At 38.6% G+C, this 20,927-nt stretch overlaps 1 protein-coding gene across 1 annotated transcript in view; it reads right to left on the reverse strand.

Annotated features, from left to right (window-relative positions):
• Positions 1–309: 309 nt before the first annotated feature.
• LOC150091122 (protein Mo25-like) overlaps positions 310–20,927 on the reverse strand; it is a 170,681-nt gene continuing 150,063 nt past the window's right edge. The window contains exon 8 of the mRNA XM_090382046.1: positions 310–492. Coding sequence (XP_090238172.1) covers positions 310–492 — 183 coding nt within the window. The remainder of the gene's footprint in view (positions 493–20,927) is intronic.

The raw sequence follows: 20,927 nt of genomic DNA on the forward strand, positions 1-20,927 counted from the left end.
TTGTTACAGTTAGATGACAATCTTCTCTAAAAAATACTTCACAAACTTACAAAAATGCTATCCCACACATTATTAATTTATTATTTATGACATTAGCAACTTTTCTAAATATTATTACAAAAGAATGATTAAAATAAACAGCAAACAACTATATTTTAAGAAAAGTAAAAATATAATAAAATGAAATTAAGAAAATTTATTTTCTTTAAGGTTTATCAAAGGGGTAGGCATTATATGTGTGTTTTGGCTTTATTAATTTGTTTTAAGCTCTACAATATTTAACAATTTCTTTTTACCCAAAGATATTTACTAATGTTCTTCTTCTGGTTTTAATTCTTTGATTTGCTTTATAAGATAAGCTTTCTCATCATTAAACTGCTCATCATCAGAACGATCGGTATGAAAATTTGAGAGGAAATCTATTAATCGATCCCTGTTTCTCAAAAGTATATCTAAGACAGGCTTTGGCTTATTTGGATTAGCTACAAACACCTATTAAAAATATATATATATACTGTAACACAGTAATAAAATCATGATTTTTTTTATATATATGTATAACTGGATAGATCTGTTTATAATATGGGTATTAAAAGTTGTCCACTTTTAATACCCATACAACTTTAAGACTAGTTATAAGCAAACCATGTTATAAGTGGACTAAAATAAAATTACCTAATTTTTTTGAAGTGAAACTTCTTTAGGTGCACTCCAGGCAGTTTTCAGATGGGAGTAACTTGCATTCGTGGACTGACAAAAACCGCAAGGAAAATTCAACAGCTGCCTTAAGTAAACGCACTACAGGCACACTCTGAACAGCCAACTATCATATTAAGATAAATGCCCCAGTTTTCATGCGATCACCGAAGTTAAACAACATTAGGCATGATTAGTAATTGGGAGGGTGACCACCTGAGAATAACCAGTATAATTACCTTGAACGGTATTTTGTTATGGAGTGTCCATAGTAAAGGGATTTGGTCATACCGTGAACCAATCGTAAAGCAGGGGTCCACTACAGTGAGCATTGTAAGGCATATATAGCACAGATGCAATGTGGCCTTGGATTGACAAAAATCGCCAAGAAAATGCAACACGAAATGATTCATTCCCCCCTGCCATTATACCACTCCGTACCAGGCATGACCCAATCAGCACCCCTACTGATTGAGTCATGCTATTTCTTTCGGCATTCTCCACTGTATTTAATAAAAAATTGAGATTTATAATTCAACATGTTGAATAGTGAGCAGTATAAGGCATATAGAGCACGTATACATGCAATGTGACCACCAAAACCATGTCCATTGAGTAAAAAGGAGAGATCTATGCTATTTCAACAGCGAAACAAATGTGTGTGATGGAGTTGAAGAAATAAGCTAGAAACGGTCCGTCCACATCTTCAGAGCCTTACATCTCCCCAGAAATGTTAGAAGTGAATTTGGAAGGAGTCACAGAAGTTGATACTGCAAATGAAAACAATGAAGTCAAAACTGACTGCCAGAAGTACTCCATCAAATCGTTCAACACGTAGCAGGGATAAGCAACAGGATTTTAAGAAACACTGAAACATCCATTCACAGTTTAAACATACATTGATGGATAATGATTTCAGTTCAGTCTGTTCTGGGTGTGATCAGATGCAGCAGCTTGAGATCACACTCTTCTTCTTCAAACAGCATTTCCAAATGATCTAAGTCAAATGTCAGCCTGCAACAGCTGTCAGGGCTCTCAAGAACAAAGTGATTCTGGCTCAATCGAAGTTAAATCGTTTTACATATCATCTGAGCCACAGAAATTGCCAAAACTAAATTTGGTAACGGAACATCTCCGAGGTTCCGATTCATGCAGATTTGTCGCCTGCGGCATTCATATGGTCAATACAGAATCCTCAGTCAAGTGATAAATGTTTGCCTAAAGAAGTTTCACTTAATTTCCACTGTGCGCGCTCGGCACACACATTTTTTTTTTATGAGTAAACAATAATTAAAGGATATGAACTATTAAGGGTGCATAATCCCTTAAAATTTTATTGATTCTACTGCTACACATTCCTGCAATATTTACAACAGCTGTTCAATAAAGAATGATCATAATTTTTCATGAACAAACATATTGCTCGCTATTTATCGTTGAACTGCAGAATTTAGGAACACGCCAAGCTGCATCGCATAGCAACTGCACAGTTGACTTCTGCGCACAGTGTGACCTTGGTGATCAGTCACGTTCATGCCTGTTCAGTTTTGTCTACACAATGAATGTGATATGCGAGGAACAGTATACTGCTCTTAAATTTTGTTTCTGTTTAAAGAAAACATCAGCTGATGTATATGAAATGTTAAAAGTGGCTTATGGTGAATCTACGCTTCCACATAGCATGGTTCACGGGTGGTTTAGAATGTTTAAAGATGTGCAGGATTCAATCACAAAAATCAGCAGCCCTGCAGCTCCAACCATGTCACCACAGAAACCATAAACACGCTTCTGTAATCATGAGAGATCATCGCATAACAATAAGAGATGTTAAGAATATCGTTAGGAAGCACACACACATACACAGCTAATCTCCATGACCATTTACACATGACACATGTTTGTGCACACTGAGTTCCAAAACTACTCACACCTGAGCAACAAGTTCGCACTGTTAGGAGCTGCAGCAGATGGTTACTGAAGGTTCTACACAAGGTGATAACTGTAGACAAGATATTCAAGGAATGGTTTACCAGCATGTTGCGCCATGTCATACAACTGTTATGTGACCATGTTATTATTATTTTTTTTATTATCATTGGCCATATAGTGCAAGGAAGCCTGAGGCTTTTGCACTGCATGCACCAACAAAAAAAAAAAAAAAAAAAAAATTCTGAGTTACCCTGTGAGAGAGAGAGAGAGAGAGAGAGAGAGGAGAGAGAGAGAGAGAGAGAGAGAGAGAGAGAGAGAGAGCGAGCAGTCAGAAGTAGAAGGGAATCACCAAGGAAGAGAAGAATGATGATATCCAGCTCAGGACCTGGGTGTGCCAAGCCCATACTCACAAGATGTGAGCCCCTGGGATCATTAGAACTGTACTGCATACTTTGCTGGATAACATTCATCACAAACAACCATAACTGCAAGCATGTGGATGGATGCTGCATCACAACAATGTGAGACTTCACATTGCTCCCACTGTCATCAAGTATTTAGCCAGCATTAACATCAAATGTGTTCCTCATTTGCCCTACACCTCTGACCTTGTAGCTACAATTTTTTTTTATTTATAAAGTTAAATAAGGAGCTGCAAGGAAAACATTTCCAGTCATCAGAATAAGTCGTAAAGACATCTGGAAGTAATTCACAAATGCATGTCAAAAACGTTGGAGAAAGTGCATTTCATCAAATGGGAACAGTAGAACGTCGGTTATCTGGAAGTCAGTTATCCAGAATAATTTGAAAGGCTAATCTTTCTTTTTTTTTTTATTCACAGTAATACAGTAAGTGCCGGTTATAGTGATCGCGTTTGCAAATTGAATTTTGATTCTAATAAGCAAAAGATCAAGTTTACTACCTGTTTATAACAGATTGTACAAACAAAAAGCCCAATAAACTGAAAACTGCAAATTGTTTTTGTTTTATGGTTGTGATCTCTAGAATTCTATGTGACCATCAGAAATGTGACTACTGGGTTTTCTCAGAAACCATGAATGGATTTCAGATAGTTTAGCTCCAGATTCAGTAAGAATAATATCAGCCCAAAACTGAAATTAATTTTTTTTAATTTTTTTACAGTAAAATATGAACTAAATCAAAACGCTTAGTTTTAAGATTGCAACAAAAAAATGAAAATTATTAATAGAATTAGAAAAGATGAAAATTTAGGAAATCTCTCAAAAAAGAGTTTAATGTAGGGACTTCAACAATTTATGACATCAAGAAAAATTCCAATGCTATAACAGAATTTGTGTCAGTGTCAATTATGGATAGTGAAGGAGGATCTAGCAGGAAAAAGACATAATTAAACAGGCCTGTGCGCTCTGGATTCATTATTATTATTAAATTACAGTTGCTCAGAGCGAAACGGATACAAAAATATAGATTGTGACAAGTTTAATAATAGGAAATATACATATATTAGATTAGATACATACAAATAAAAGCTTTTGGTTGTTTAGTCAACCTTCTTCAGTTAAACTGACAGTTAGAATGGAGCATGAGGGCGTGTACTGCCAATCTTGTATGTGAAGTGTGTGATTAATTGTTGGATGTTGAGCCTGTGGCTGTGATGTATGTAGACGTGGCCAGCGTTTGTCAATGGACAGGATTGCTGTTTCGGTGATAGGGTGGACTTGACAACCACTGTTCCTGTTCACTGAGGTATTGAAGCATTTGATGTTTAACGACTCCAACCAGGCGCATCGCCAATAATGGCGGGACTTATCCACAATCATGACATCGTGGTGTGGGTCAATGTCGTGGTGGGTGGCCCAAACGTGTTCGGCAATAGCTGAGTGCTCCACATCTGCTAAGCGTATTGCTCTTTTGTGTTCGGAAAGGCGTTTTTCGAGACGTCTCCCAGTTTCCCCTATGTAGCAGCTAGTGCAGTCACGGCAAGAGATGCGGTAGACCAATCCGCTTTGTAGTAGGGTGGGGACAGGTGTTTTTACCTTAGAGATGATGAGGGATCGTAATTTTCTGCCTGGGAGTTGTATGCATTTTTATCCCATGTGATTTTAAGATTCTACAAACCTGTTGTGATAGGTTTGGGTAGTATGGGATAAAGCCGCTCGTGGCTGAGTCATCACCTTGGATGTTTCTGTTGGTCGCTACGTGGTTCCGTGTCTGTAGGTCACACCTGTCAAGGGTATTGAAGAGATAGCCACACCTCGTAAGATCCGCCTTGACTTTAGTGATTTCGGTGTGCCTCTCATTTACAGAGCTAGTGTGTCCAGGCACGAGTTAGCAAGGTTCGTGCAGTGGCAAGAAGATGGCCATGTGCGTGTGCTGACCGGAAGTTGGTAAATTGGCCAGCACACATAGGTTTGCGATGGACAGTTGTCTTCAAGCACGTGCTCTTGCGCCGGACAAGGATGTCTAAGTATGGTATGGTGTTGTCCGACTCTAGCTCTATCGTGAATTTTATGAAAGGTGACAGAGAATTGAGGTGGTCTAAGATTCGGTCACCTGAATTTCTCGGGATAACTACGAACACATCGTCCACATAGCGACACCAAAAGGCAATGGGATCTGGTATGTTTGTAAATGCACGACCCTCTAATTCCTCCATCGTGATGTTTGCCGTGTACTTGTTGGTAAATGGAGTCGTTAAACATGATTGCACCATCTGTTAAGCACAGTCTGAGGGCGGTGGAGATATCTTCTGGTGTTAGTTTGGTTCTGCTGCCAAGGGTTTCGTCATTATCTAAGAGTTGCTTTGCACATGTGATAGCAAGTTCTACTGGGATGGAGGTAAAAAGTGAAACTACATCAAATGATGCCATAACTTGATCTTGTGAGATGGATATGGTACGGATCCTTTCTATGAACTCACTACTGTTGGAGATGGTGTTGGTGGTCTTGCCTACTAGGGAAGAAAAGAGCCTCAAGACAAACTTAGCTAATTCGTAACTCAGTGAGCCACAACAGGATACAATGGGTCTTAGTGGTGTGCCTTCTTTGTGAACTTTCGGTAGTCCATAAAATTGAGGAATCTGGCAGCCGGAGGCACGGAGGTGATTACGTGTTGATTCTGTTATTTTCTTCTGTTCGAGCCAACTGTTGACGAGGATGTTCACTTTCGACTCCCATCGTTCCAAGGCTTTGATGGGAAGTACGGTTAAGGGCTGGTAAACAGAAGTGTCCTGCAAGAGCAGCAAGGCTTTTGTCTCGTAATCTGTGCAGTTCATTACAACATAATGGTTAAGGGCTGTTTACCAGCCCTTAACCGTTCCTCCCATCAAAGCTTTGGAATGATGGGAGTCGAAAGTGAACATCCTCGAACAGAAGAAAATACCAGAATCAACACATAATCACCTCCGTTCCTCCGGCTGCCAGATTCCACAATTTTACGGACTACCGAAAGTTCACAAAGAAGGCACTAATTACGAATTAGCTAAGTTTGTCTCGAGGCTACTTTCTTTCCTAGTAGGCAAGACCACCAACACCGTCTCCAACAGTAGTGAGTTCACAGAAAGGATCCGTACCATATCCATCTCACAAGATCAAGTTATGGCATCATTTGATGTAGTTTCACTTTTTACCTCCATCCCAGTAGAACTGGCCATCACACGTGCAAAGCAACTCTTAGATAAATTAACACCAGACGATATCTCCACTGCCCTCAGGCTGTGCTTAACAGGTGGTGCAATCATGTTTAACGACTCCATTTACCAACAAGTAAACGGCACAGCCATGGGCTCCCCGGTTAGTTCAGTCACGGCAAACATCACAATGGAGGAATTAGAGGGTCGTGCATTTACAAACGTATCAGATCCCATTGCCTTTTGGTGTCGCTATGTGGACGATGTGTTCGTAGTTATCCCTAGAAATTCAGGTGACCGAATCTTAGACCACCTCAATTCTCTGTGACCTTCCATAAAATTCACGATCGAGATAGAGTCGGACAACACCATACCATACTTAGACACCCTTGTCCGGCGCGAGGGCACGTGCTTGGAGACAACTGTCCATCGTAAACCTATGTGTGCTGGCCAATTTACCAACTTCCGGTCAGCACACGCACGTAGCCATCTTCTTGCCACTGCACGAACCTTGCTAACTCATGCCTGGACACACTCTAGCTCTGTAAATGAGAGGTGCACCGAAATCACTAAAGTCAAGGTGGATTTTATGAGGTGTGGCTATCTCTTCAATACCCTTGACAGGTGTGACCTACAGACATGCAACCACGTAGCGACCAACAGAAACATCCAAGGTGATGACTCAGCCACGAGCGCCTTTATCCTATACTACCCAAACCTATCACAACAGGTTTGTAGAATCTTAAAATCATATGGGATAAAAATGCGTACAACTCCCAGGCAGAAAATTACGATCCCTCATCATCTCTAAGGTAAAAACACCTGTCCCCACCCTACTACAAAGCGGATTGGTCTACCGCATCTCTTGCCGTGACTGCACTAGCTGCTACATTGGGGGAAACTGGGAGACGGCTCGAAAAACGCCTTTCCGAACACAAAAGAGCAATCTGCTTAGCAAATGTGGAGCACTCAGCTATTGCCAAACACGTTTGGGCCACCCACATCGCGATGTCGTGATTGTGGATAAGTCCCGCTATTATCGGTAACATACCTGGTTGGAGTCGCTAAACATCAAATGCTCCAATACCTCAGTGAACAGGAACAGTGGTTGTCAAGTCCACCCTATCACCGAAACAGCAATCCTGTCCATTGACAAACGCTGGCCACGGCTACATACATCACAGCCGCAGGCTTCAACATCCAACAATTAATCACACACTTCATGTACAAGATTGGCAGTACATATGCCCTCATGCTCCATTCTAACTGTCAGTTTAACTGAAGAAGGTTGACTAAACAACCGAAAGCTTTTATTTGTATGTATCTAATCTAATATATGTATATTTACGATTATTAAACTTGTCACAATCTATATTTTTGTATCCGTTTCGCTCTGAGCAACTGTAATTTAATAATAATAGGAAAAAGACAATGTCAAAACCTGAAAATGCTGCTTTAGAGAGTGCACTTTATTTGTGGTTCCTTCAGAAGCAAAGCTTAGGTGAACCAGTGTCTGGCCCAATGTTGTGTGAAAAAGAATTGGAATTTAATCGAAAATTAAGAGGTAATGAAGATTTTAAGGCAAGCACAGATTAGCTGAAAAACTCTAAACTGAGACACTGTACACGTGAACTAGATATTCAATGTGAGAAACTTTCTCCAGATGAATCGGCAGCGGTGTCCTTGTAAGTTTGCTTCAGTTATAGCAAATTACGAGAAACAAAACGTTTATAATATTGATGCCACGAGCTTATTATGGAAAGCATTACCAAGAAAAAGCCTAGCCACCAAAAGAGAAATACCTGCACAAGGCTTTAAGATGAGAAAAGAGCAAGTTACAATTGCTATTAAAATTATCCCCATGGGCTCCCATCGGTGAGTATGGACTTGGCACACCCAGGGTGCTGAGCTGGAAATCATCATTCTTCTCTTTCTTGGTGATTCCTCTCTCTCTCGCTGAAATAATTAGATAATTTTGTATGAAATGAATAAGATAATTTATTATTTCCAAGTTTTAGTTTAGAAGATAACTGATGACAGCATATCTTTTTTTCGGCATATTTCTAAAAAATAATACTATATTATACTTACATTAAAATATAAAACAGCATGTACTTGAAAAACAAACCTTTCAAACTATCAATTTCTTAAAGCAATCGCACACATCCATCCAAATGAGCAATTACTGTTTGAGAAACCAATTTAGAATCCAGTATATCAATATGCAATAAGGAACTACTCAGCGAAGTAATCGAAGCTTCATATATACACAGGTAATATCAATAAGAGTGATGTAAAATGGTCATGGTCCCATAATTTTTGGTTTCTGCAAGTTTCTTCATAGATTATATCACTTCATCACAGTAACCACTTTCACACTTTCTTTACAGTTTATTGTGCAGTACTGTTAAAAATTTCACAACGAAAATCCAGTGAATTAAGGAATGATATTCTAATTTATGCCATAATGTGTTGTTTACATTCAACATTTTATTTTATTTTGGTTTTTTTTTTTTAGGAGCATTAGCAACTAAGGCCATATTGCTTCGGGATATGCGGTGGTCATTCCCTGACCTTTCCACATCCTCCGTATTTGGTGGTGATGGGCTCGAACCCCGGTCTAATCAAGAAGCGTGTGCTACGCACTGCTGCTCCTTCCCACCTGGCTACGGAGGCGCCTACACACACATTCAACATAAGCAAACACAAACGAAGTTCATCTCCCTTCCTAATTAATACTTTTGCACCAAAACCAAACAAAGCTTAATAAGAATAAATTATATCGGCATCTAACGCTGTAGTTCTCTATATAAATAATGTTATATGTTCCTTTTGACAAACAATTTTACGGCATATTAAGAGTAGCGTGGTCATTATATACAGGTGATGTACCTTTCAAAACCGTGGGACACAGACCTGTATCTTCCACCCCTAACTAAAACTCTTGTTGTTTTAGACATATAATGCAGTCCTGGAAATTGTGGAGCAAGGAGTCAGAGTGGGCAACAGTTCAGTAATTATTTTTTTATTTCATATTTCTTTACATTACTTAAAATATTTCCAGTGTTCGGTTTAAACTACTGCTACTATAGAGCATCTTTTTAGTAACAAATAACCTAATAGGAAATAGGAGCCCAAGAGTTTGGTGATCTTGACCTGTCTCAGAGGAAAAAATAATGAAATTCCAAAAATAATAATTAACAATGTAATTCAGTTAAAGAATGGAAATACAGCAATTAATACAATAATCTCATATCTTCCTGTTTTTAATACAGTTGTCACATCTAACTGGTACAGTTATTGGGTATGTGCCCTATTTGTAAATACCTCTAGTTGCTACTCATGGCAATACTATCAAGGCGCTCACTTTATCAATCTCTACTGCACTAGATCATGATGCCTTTGATGCCTCCTTTAATATAACTGGATATATCCCATCCAACCCAGGTGCCCTTCTTATGTTTATCCTGAACAATTTCTCCTCCACTTTGCTCTCAATTAATACAAAATCAGCTAGCTCACTGCCAGAGCTTAATTCACCTATGACATTCCCCTCCCTGAATAACGCATCATGTGTGAATGTAGATGCAAAATACTCAATTTAGTTTGTTAGCTACCTGGGCAGGATCATCAACAGTTGAACCATTGATATTAAGTGGACCAATCTGACTCATCCCCTTCCTTCATAAGTAAAGAACTCTTTGCTGTTTATCTTTGTATCATTTGCCAAAGATTTCTCGTAATCTGCCTTTGCCTGCCTAACCTCCTTTGTGACTTGGTTACAGACCAGCTTGTATCTATCATAGACTTCCGTGTCACCTGTTAATTTATATGTATCCCATGCATTTTTCTTCTCTGCCATATGTCTCATTAGTTCATCTGACATCCATTTAGGCTTAAACCTTCAACAATATTTCCTATTTGGAAAAGTGTGTTGATCGTCCGACGGCACCGGTGGTTTCCCCCATCTCAGCTTGTTTCTTAGTTGGTATGAAAAGCCTAGTAGCTTCCAAGATTAATTCTTTGAATGCTTCCCATTTTGAATTTGCTGTTGGATACATAATCGGTTAGTCCCACCATATGGAATTTAAACTGTCTCAGACTATCGTAGTCACCTTTACAAAAGCAAAAACCCTTCCCTTTACACCTGATGGTAGTTACCACTTTGATTAAATCCCACTTCAGCACACTGTGATCACTGTCACCTAGTGGTTCCTTTATCTGCAGATTCTTAATGCATGAAGAATCACTACTGATAATCAGAGCAAGAGTATTACTCCCTCTAGTTGCCTCCCGAATATGCTGCTGTAGAAAACGATCATCCTATAAAACCACAAAAGCCTTGCTAGTGTGTGAGTCACTAACCCTCAAATTCCAATCAAATTAAAATGAGAAATTAAAATCCCCCATTATAGGACACTGATTTACTGGCCCACTATTTCTCTGTACAGTTGTTTATTTTATTCATCAGAGTCATTAGGCCTATAACACATTCCTATTCTCAATTTTGCTTTCACAGTGCTTATGAAACACCAAACTGATTCGACACTGCACTGTCCAGCCATGTCGACTGGTTGTACTTCCTTGGATTTTATGTATTCCTTAACTAATAGTATAACACCTCCTCCCTTCCTATCCCGTCTATCCTTCCTGTACACATTGTACTACCCAAATTCCAGTTCTGCATTCCTTATATCTGTGTGACACCACGTCTCGGATATCCCAACAATATCTGCCTTTAATGTTTTGACCAACTCCTCAAATTCATCAAATTTATTAACCAACTCCTAGCATTGGTGTACATGCAAGTATACATGCACCTGTTCCTATTCTTAGCTACCTAACACAGTCTATGTATTTACTTGTTCCACAATGAAACCCAGCAGTCTCTGGAATTCCCTGCACCTTGTTTTCCAGGTTGCTGCTCATTCCAATACAAGTAGTGAAATAATCACTTTCACCTCTGACAGTGGCTACTGTAAATCTATTAATCAGTATATCCTCCCCAACGTAGCAGATTTCTGAACCAGCCGCAATGGCATCATCAAAAATTCTTGCACCGTTTCTATTTAAGTGTATCCCATCCCTATAGAACCAGTCTTAATCCCTCCTATCGTGTCTGGGAAGAATTGCAGACACTTTCAAATTCAACCCTAACTCTCAGCTTTTTTTCAACACTGACCTGTATTTGTTAAGTAATTCTGCCGGTCTCCTACTCTTAATATCATTAGTGCCAACATGTACAACAATATCACCTTTGTGCCCTTAAAAGATGATATCTGCTCTACAATGTCATCAACCTTTGTCCCTGGCAGACATACCCTGGTCCTGTTCCATCTATCCTTTTTGCAAAATATGTTCCCCGTTTCCTTGATGATAGAGTCGTGAACAACAACTAGTTCCTTTAGGGCCAGCACATTCTGCCTTGGGGGTTGCTGCTGTGTTGCGTGATGTTCAAGTGCAAGCTATGGCATTGATGTCTAACAGTGACTTTACTGTTAGAGAAAGAGGAAATATAACTTGCAAAAAGGATATGTGGAGAACCAGGTAATGTCTGTCAGAGACAAAAGTTGACATTATAGAGCAACTATCATCTTTTAAGGTCATAAAAGGTGATATTGTTGTATAGTTGGTACTAATGATATCAAGATATATCTGAGGACGTATTTAACAAAAATGTAAAAGGTAAACTGCAGCAGCCATTATCAACCCACTGCAGGATGGAAGCCTCCTCAATGATACACTTAACAAGTACAGGCCAATGTTAAGAAAAAGTCACAAATTAGGATTAAATTCGAAAGTGTCTGCAATTCTGCCCAGACACAATAAGAGGGAATATATGACGAGTGCCTTGCCAATCAATTCAGAGGGACTGTGCAAGGCTCATGGGGTAAAAAAAAATTTTTCAGAGTGGTCTGTGCTTGTTAACACACCTAAACAGAAATGACACAAGAATATTTGTCCCCGGTCTAAGTCTGAAGATGATACAAAGATTGGCTTTGTAGAGTGGTTAAGGACAGCAATGATGGTATACAACTGCAACAAGATCTATAAAAATTAGGTAGCTGGGCTGAAAATGCAAATGAGATTTAACATTGACAAATGCAAAATACTGCACAAGGGTAGGAGTAATCCCATATTAATGTACCAGTGCATGGCTACACTCAGGGTCCAGAAATATGAAAAAGACCTGGGGGGGGGGTTATTGTGCACTCAGATATGAAATTCTCTGAACAGTGCAGAGAGGCTGCCAGGACAGCACACGAGGTTTTGACAATGATGTACAGGAATTTTGTTAGCAGGCATAAGGAGGTGATTATTTCATTTTACAATGGTCAGACCACATCTTGAGTACTGCATATGGGTCTGGAGGCCTCATTTTAGGAAGGATGTAGAACTGCTGGAAAGAGTACAGAGAAGGGCAATGAGATTGGTGAGGAGAATAAAGGGGTGCTGTTACCAAGAAAGGCTTCAGTTCTGCAAATTGCAGCATCTGGAGAATTGGCAACTGCAAGGTGATCTGATTGAGGTGTTTATTAAGGCTTTGACTGGTTTGAGCAAGCTCAATGCTTAATGGGATTCTTCTCTTGCTCAGATTACATACTTGAGGGGACATAAATTCAAATTGAGGAAAGACGGTTGCAGAATAATTTGAGGAAATTTGCCTCTAGCCAGCGAGTGGTTGATTGCTGGAACAAACTTCCATCTGTAGTTGTGGAAGCTGATAGCTTAAATTCAAGGAAGAACTAAAACTTTTGGAGGGAATGTTTAGGTGAAATGGGAAGGGTTTTTTTTGCTGATGCTGTATAAGCTTGCTTTCTTGCATCATTTGCCACTACTAATACTAATATTACAAATACTAATAGCTTGCTTTGACAGGCTTGTTATTTCTGAGCATGCACTCTATTTTACAGTCCCTCATGTCAGTGTCTGCATTAGCCCAGAATCCATTAAGATCTCCTAATAAAAGAATATGAGCAGGCAGTTGTGTAATGAAATCATCAAGGTCTTTCTGGGAGATGTTGAACCCATGTGGTAAATAGCAACTACCTTTTTGGTGGTTGTAAAAGGGATTATTTGCATAAGGGTACGGTTGTCCAGTAGGATGGCAACTCCACCATTAGCAGGTCCAACCCCAGTTGTCTTTACATATTATGCTGACATTACGTCATCTGCCTTTAGGTACATCTCCTGAAAACAAAGACATGCTGGCTCGTGTCTATGGAGAAGGGCCTTGACATCATCAACATTATGTTGGAGTCCAAGGCAAATTATGAATTTGGCTATTATTTCGACTTTGTGGATCCATCAGTTGGCTTTCAAAGTGCTGAGGGTTTAGTTTTTTTCAATCTTGGATTTAACTTTTTTGAGAAAGTTGGATGTCCTGTATCCATTTCTTTCCTGGCAAAGAGTTCCGATGCTGAATCATCTACTTCCTTTACATCAATATTCATGTTTTCCTGAGTTACAGGGGGTACCTCAGCCTTTTAAATCATATTGATTTACTAAGCTCACAAAAACCCTCTCAGAAGGACTAACTGATCCTTCTGGGAAGAATTTTGCGCCCTTATTAAATAGCAGGCAATGGGCGCAAATTACTCTGATGGTGGTATTCAAAGTATTTTTGCTTTTCAGGTGGTCTCCATGGTTCCCCCTATACACTGTGGTTTCATCTGTAAGGCATATGCCAAAGCTAGTCATTATGGTGCTTTTCTTTAGCTAATATTTTAAATGTTATGACATAGAAAAGAATTTTCTATTGCATGTTATTTAGGGTTTAACAAACTTTTTTTTATCCATAACCTAAGTTTTGTTATGAATACCAGGTTTGTTTAACTGGGTTAGTGTGCTGGTCATCCTCTTTTCTGTTACCTTTCCTAAACATCTAATTTTCATTTTCCTGGGAAGTCTTTTCCTTCTCCTCAACTCTCTCTCTATGCCCTTTTTCCCTTCCCCTCTCTTTTTCACCTACTTCTCCCACTTATTCCTGTTTCAGTTCTCAAAAGCACCCTCGGGGTTTTAGCATTAACATTAGTAGAGGCATATGATGCAAGAAAGCAAGCTTATGTAGCATCAGCCAAAAAAAAAAAAAAAAAACCATTTCACACATCTGTTCCCTGTTTGTCCAGTCCTTCTTGAATTTATTTAAGTTATCAACTTCCACAACCACAGATAGAAGCATGTTCCAGCAATCAACAATCCGCTGGCTAAGGGCAAATTTCTGCCTTTCCTCAATTTGAATTTATGTCCCCTTGGGTCCGTAATCTGAGCAAGAGGAAGAATCCCATCAGAACTGAACCTGCTCAACCCATTCAAGACCTTATTTCAGGTAATCCCTGAAAGTTACAATAAGAGTCTGGTGTACAGTCCCTGGCGCTCCTCCACTTGGCAAGAGATGGGGAACCAGGTGTTCCCCTGACCGCAAAGTCACCAGGTGCCGGCACTCAACATTCAACAGAATCATACACACACATCTACATTCTCACATACCACAGGCTTTGGCATATGCCTTACAGATGTAAGGCATATGCTATAGTCAAAGTGAAAGTATATACAATTTAATTAGTAATGAGAAGAGATGATCGGAGGAAAACAAAAAAGTCATTGACCATTATGGCAAAATATATACATCAGGTAGTTAAATAACTAAGATATCAACTCAGACAGGTGTCAGGTTATGATCATACACCCTGCTATTGCAGTGTCAGAGATATGTCTTATAATGACCTTAATAAAACATTAAAATAGCTATAGTAGCACTCACTGCAAATGCAGCGGCAGACTTCACATCTTTAAAAAGGTCTTAGTTAAATTTATCACCAATCAGTACAAGCAATTGGTAGTACAACTAAACTAAACATCAGTTCTTATTTTAGATAGTATACAGTCACTTTCTATTAACGTCAATGACAGGTCAAAGTGCAACTCTGTTCAAGTCTCAAACCAAAACTCCAAACCAAACTAGGCAATGTAAAGAAGTCACACACTGAAGACTCTGCAAGGGGAATAAAGTTCAATTAGTCACAGTCCATTATAAAACCATGAATTAAAAGCTGATGGAACAATATCACTCAAACAGTCCTTGAAAGACAAACCAGCAGTAACTTAGTGAAACAAGCACGAATCAATATATTTTTGTTTCTGAACCATAAGGCACAACATTGGATCTTACAAGTATATAATCTGATCTTGATAGTAAAGCCACCAGCTAATTTATAGATAACAATTAACAGTCTTATGTATATATATACACGCCAGCCATGAAAAAATAGTACATAGCCAAGGACGAAAATTGCTATCTCACGATTTCATTTGATTATCAACTAAGTTACAGTAATTACCATAAAAGTTACAACAATTCACAAAGTAATTAAACTCAGCAAATCCATGATGGCAAGAAACTTCTTCCATATAGAAGAATTTAAGCTATTAGACTAAATATCTAACTATTACTCAAAATAAATGTTCTCCTTTTAAATAGCTGATCAGCATAATGAGTTAGGGCAAGAAAGTTCTCTTTATCTGCCACTAATTGATACTTTGATAATAGAGAGCTATTAAGTGTTCGATAATTCCTATATTTTATTATATTATGAAACAACAGGGATTACCTTTATTTTAGATATAAGAAGCTTCTTTTCCAACCAAGTCTCCTAGTCCAATGCGCTAATAATTCTTTGGGAAGGCGATATCAATTTTACAAAACAAGTGGGACATCTTCCCCACTGTCAGAACCATAGTGTTCAGACCCCTTAGTCTCAATATTGAGTGCTCAAGACTTCTATCTTCAAACACCATACCTCTGGCAGCAAGGAAAACATTACGTGGATTGATATAAAATTAAATTTTGAACGTCTAAACCGCTTAATAAATATGGACCGATTATTTTCTTCGGTCTTGTAGCTTGACATTAGAATTAAATTTAGGGGTCTAAAAAGTTTAGTGAATATGGGGGGATTATTCTCTACATTTCTTAAGTTGGACTAGAACTTTTTGAGGCACCATGTTCACAGGAATAGAGCAACTCACAATTAATCCGAAACTTTTGTCTTATGTTGTAGTGTTTGTTCTTCACGCATGCGTATAAGTGACCAATCGTCGGACAATAGGAATGGTCTACGGATATTGATTGAAGTTTCATGTAGTTTCATCTCTTAAGGTTTCCGCAATAAGTAGATTGTGGTAGTTGTGTTGAATATATATAATTTTTGTTTCATTACAGCCGAATGAATGTTGTTCATTTATTGTGTGGAATGAAAGTTCCGATGCATTTGAACGACCTGCCCGCACAGAAGCTTCGTGTTGTTTTGCTCGAAGCTGTGCCACTACCAGGGATACTGTATACCAGGTCATGCTGTGATTGGAATGTGGCGTTTGAAGGTCGATTTCTGAAGAATGTGTATCATTTGTTCATGGGTTTTGCTATGATTTTCACGTCGGTTCCCTTGCATATTTGGTTAAATTTATTGTACAGGTACTCGACATATGGAATGGTGATGAAATGTATTTTGGTCTTGTCGGATTTTTGTGCAATGTTTGTTGCGAGGTTGTTGTTATTTATTTTTTCATGGGCTAATGTTTTAACTTTGTTTATATAGGTTAGCGGGTAACCCCTATTTGAGAATCTTCTAGTTAATTCATTTATTTCTGTCGTTAGAGAAATCTGGGTGGAAGAATATTTAAAGGCATTAAGAAATTGATTCAGCATGACCGATTTTTTGTATGGTTGGGGATGATAACTGTGGAAATGCAAAAGCATCCCTTATCTAAATATGCTGAAATTTAGTTTTTGGTCTAATCTGTGTATGGTAAAATTAAGGAAATTTATGGAGTGGGTTTCTGCTTCAATTTCTAATTCCATTTTTAATCTCTGATGGATGTTATTAAAATCCTGTAGAATATTGTTTATGGTCAAATGATCTGTGATAATTAGGATGTCATCCAGATATCTTCCGTAATATGTGATCTGTGGTATAAATGGATAAAGATGGATCTTTCCTAATTTGTCTAAGTATAGTTCAGCAATGAGTCCACTGATGTTTAGGCCCATTGGGAGGCCGAAAATCTGTCTGTATATTTTTTCTTGAAAGAGAATGTAATTAGCATTTACTAATAGTTTTGTTAGTTCGAAGATTCTGTCTTTGGGGAGTCTGGTGTTATTAATTTTTATGTTATCATCGTTTAAGTAGGCCCAGACTATGTCTAAGGCGTAAGGTATATTTACGTTAGTGTATAGTGAAGTCGTATCCAGTGAATATAACTTCATATCTTCCTTATATTCACTGGATATAACTTCATATCCTCCTTATATTCACTGGATATAACTTCATATCCTCCTTATATTCACTGGATGTGACTTCACTATACACTAACGTAAATATACCTTACGCCTTAGACATAGTCTGGGCCTACTTAAACGATGATAACATAAAAATTAATAACACCAGACTCCCCAAAGACAGAATCTTCGAACTAACAAAACTATTAGTAAATGCTAATTACATTCTCTTTCAAGAAAAAATATACAGACAGATTTTCGGCCTCCCAATGGGCCTAAACATCAGTGGACTCTAGTTAGACAAGGTGGGAAGGAGCAGCAGTGAATAGCACACGCTTCTTGATTAGACCGGGGTTCGAGCCCGTCACCACCAAATACGGAGGATTCGGAAAGGTCAGGGAATGACCACCGCATATCCCGGAGCAATATGGCCTTAGTTGCTAATGCTATTAAAAACCAAATAACAACAAACATACTTAGACAGTATCATCAAAGTTTCTTGCAACGACAGACTAACTGGTTAAAATAAATTCATTAAAATAAAAATATAATATATACATAAGATAAAACGGAAATAAAATAAAAGTGTTAAAATACAATAAGATAAAAGAGTAAAAATATATATAACAAAAGCATTAAAATATATAGTAACTTTCAAAGCAAAGTGCCTCTTCATCAGCTAGTCTGTGACTGGTGTACTTCAGTATATATTAATGGTTACAATAGCAAAAGTCAGCTGGGCATGATCACGTATCACGAGTCTGGTGTCGGTAAAGCAGAATTACGTACACGTGATGATCGCCAGCGCTCATCACACTGCAATACAGTACATTCTATAATAGGGTGTAAATGTACACCCCTTGTCCAATTCATAGTACTATTATTGGTGGCTATGTGTAGTGCTTCAAGCCATGAGAGCTGGTGGTAATCACATGAATAGTCAACGATTTCAATATCCTGTTGGGGATCAAGATTGTGCTGCTCAACCCAATAATGTTCGACGACTGCAGAGCGTTCAAAATTAGCTGTTCGCAGAGCCACCTCATGTTCAGAAATCCAATCTTTCAATCTTCTACCAGACTCACCTACATAACACCCGGACACGTAATATGGTATAGGGAACCACTCCATAGGAAAGGAGGAACAGGTGTTTTCACCTTAAAAATAATGGATTGTAATTTCCTCCCGGGAAGTTGCACGCGTTGTATATGATGGAGACGCAAAATCCTAACAAGACGTTCCGATATGCCCGGATAACAGGGGATGTAGGTGGTAGAGATAAATTGATTGGCAGGAGGCGGGTTAGGTTTCGTAACAAATTCGTGAGCCTGAAGCTCACATCTATCTAGAACATGAAGTGGATAGCCGCAATTTGAAAACTCCGCCCTAATTTTTGAAATCTCCAATTGCCTGTCACCAGTCGAACTGGAGTGCATCCAAGCGCGGGAGAATAATGTGTGCGCAGTGCTATGTAAATGACCAGGGGCATGCACAGAGCCATAATAGGTAAATTGGCCTGCGCACATTGGCTTCCTAAAAACGGAAGTTACTAAACGCGAATCCACGTGTTGGACTAACACATCCAAAAAAAGGAAGGATATTATCAACCTCTAGTTCAATTGTAAACTGAATGAGCAACAGGGAATTGAGATATTGCAGCCCAGAAGAAGCCAACAAGTAAGATTCAGCTGCAGGAGAGCATTGTAAGGTGGTACCACGAAATTGGGCAACCGTATATCCAGAAGTTGATTAACTCTATGCCAGATTGTTGCAAGGCTGTACTTGCAGCTTGAGGAGAAATAAAATATTGAGGACTTATTTTGCTGATTTACAATACACAATAGTATGTTAAATTGTCATTTCAGTTTGTACACATAAATGCAATAAAACGTATGTTTGGTTGTCACGATTGTCATTTGTACGATTTCTCATATTTCCATTCATTACACATTTTACCTTTTAGGAAGATATTTATGGCAATTTGGTATATCAGGTGGAGTCTTTTTTACTGGATTTCATTCATGAGATATATATATCCCATCTAACAAATGTATTTCGAACATTTCTGCAACCCACAATGCAGCACAAAACATATTTGTAAAATTCACAAGTGATGCAGTTTATTTGTCTGCCACTGTATATTTAATGATAAGTTTATCTTCTTGTCTCACAAGGCTTAAAACACACACCAATGTTTTCCCTCGTTTTTCTCCCTTAAGGTGCAATCATACCTCAGAAATGCTGGCATTACAGTGTTGGACTGGCCTGGCCTTGTACGAGGCGTACAAGAGTGCCAAGTGAAAAAATATAAAGATAAGTTTTCGGGAGGAGATAGTCATAGATTTACTAACTATAAAATGGAAAAAGAAACGTGAAATGCCATAGTGTGGCAATACTCATACTAACTACAAAATTCAACACAAACAACAAGAAAGTAAGAAGAATATGCATTTTTTGTTATGCAAAACTGAAAGATTCTGAAGGAAGATCAGTTGCTAGCAGAAAGGGGAAAACAGTTTCTACTTATTACCCAGATTGTATTCGTCAGCCTTTACATGTGTTTAGAGTGTTTTGGACAACACCATAAATCTACATCATTTTTTAATTGTGAAATTCGTATAATACTCGCTTATTTTTTCTCATGAAAAAAAAAAAAAAAAAAAAAAGGTAAACTGCATCCATTATCAACCCACTGCAGGATGGAAGCCTCCTCAAAAATTCATGTTGAGGAAAATAGATCATAATCTGCCATGCTGGTCCAGTGTGGGTTGGCAGATTGACTGTATTTAGCAGCCAGGGGCTTGAACCCGGTCTACTCAAGGAGTGTATGCTACTGCACTCCCGCTTGTGACCACTTGGCTAAGGAGCCTTTTTTCTCATAGCATGATGCAAATTTCATCACAGGTATCACCAGAGGCCAGGCTTTTCAAAAATAATGTAAAATTTCCAATAATCATCAGTGTTATATAGCAGACGCAGCACCAGCTGAAACAGAGGGTGTCGGCAATATGTCTGATGTGTCACCTGAAAAACCAAACAGTGTCTGACATACATGGCTGATGCAGCAGTCAACATGTTAAAAGTAGTAGTAGTAGTTATTTAACTTAAATTTATTTAACCTATCAACTTCCACAATGACAGATGGAAGTATGTTCCAGCAATTAACCACCCACTGGCTAAAGGCAAATTTCTGCATATCTATTCTACAGCTGCCTTTCCTCAATTTGAATTTATGCCCCCTTAGGTTCGTAATCTGAACAAGTGGAAGAATCCCATCAGAATTCAGCATGCTCAACCCATTCAATGCCTTATACACCTCAATCAGATCACCTCGCAGGTGCCTATAGTCTCCAGCACCAATTTGCAGAACTTAAGCCTCTCTTGGTAAGAGGATTCCTTCATTCCCCTCACCA

The sequence above is a fragment of the Mastigoproctus giganteus genome, chromosome 1 (genome assembly GCF_048544385.1).
Source record: "Mastigoproctus giganteus isolate SK-2022 chromosome 1, ASM4854438v1, whole genome shotgun sequence".
Classification (NCBI taxonomy): domain Eukaryota; kingdom Metazoa; phylum Arthropoda; class Arachnida; order Uropygi; family Thelyphonidae; genus Mastigoproctus; species Mastigoproctus giganteus.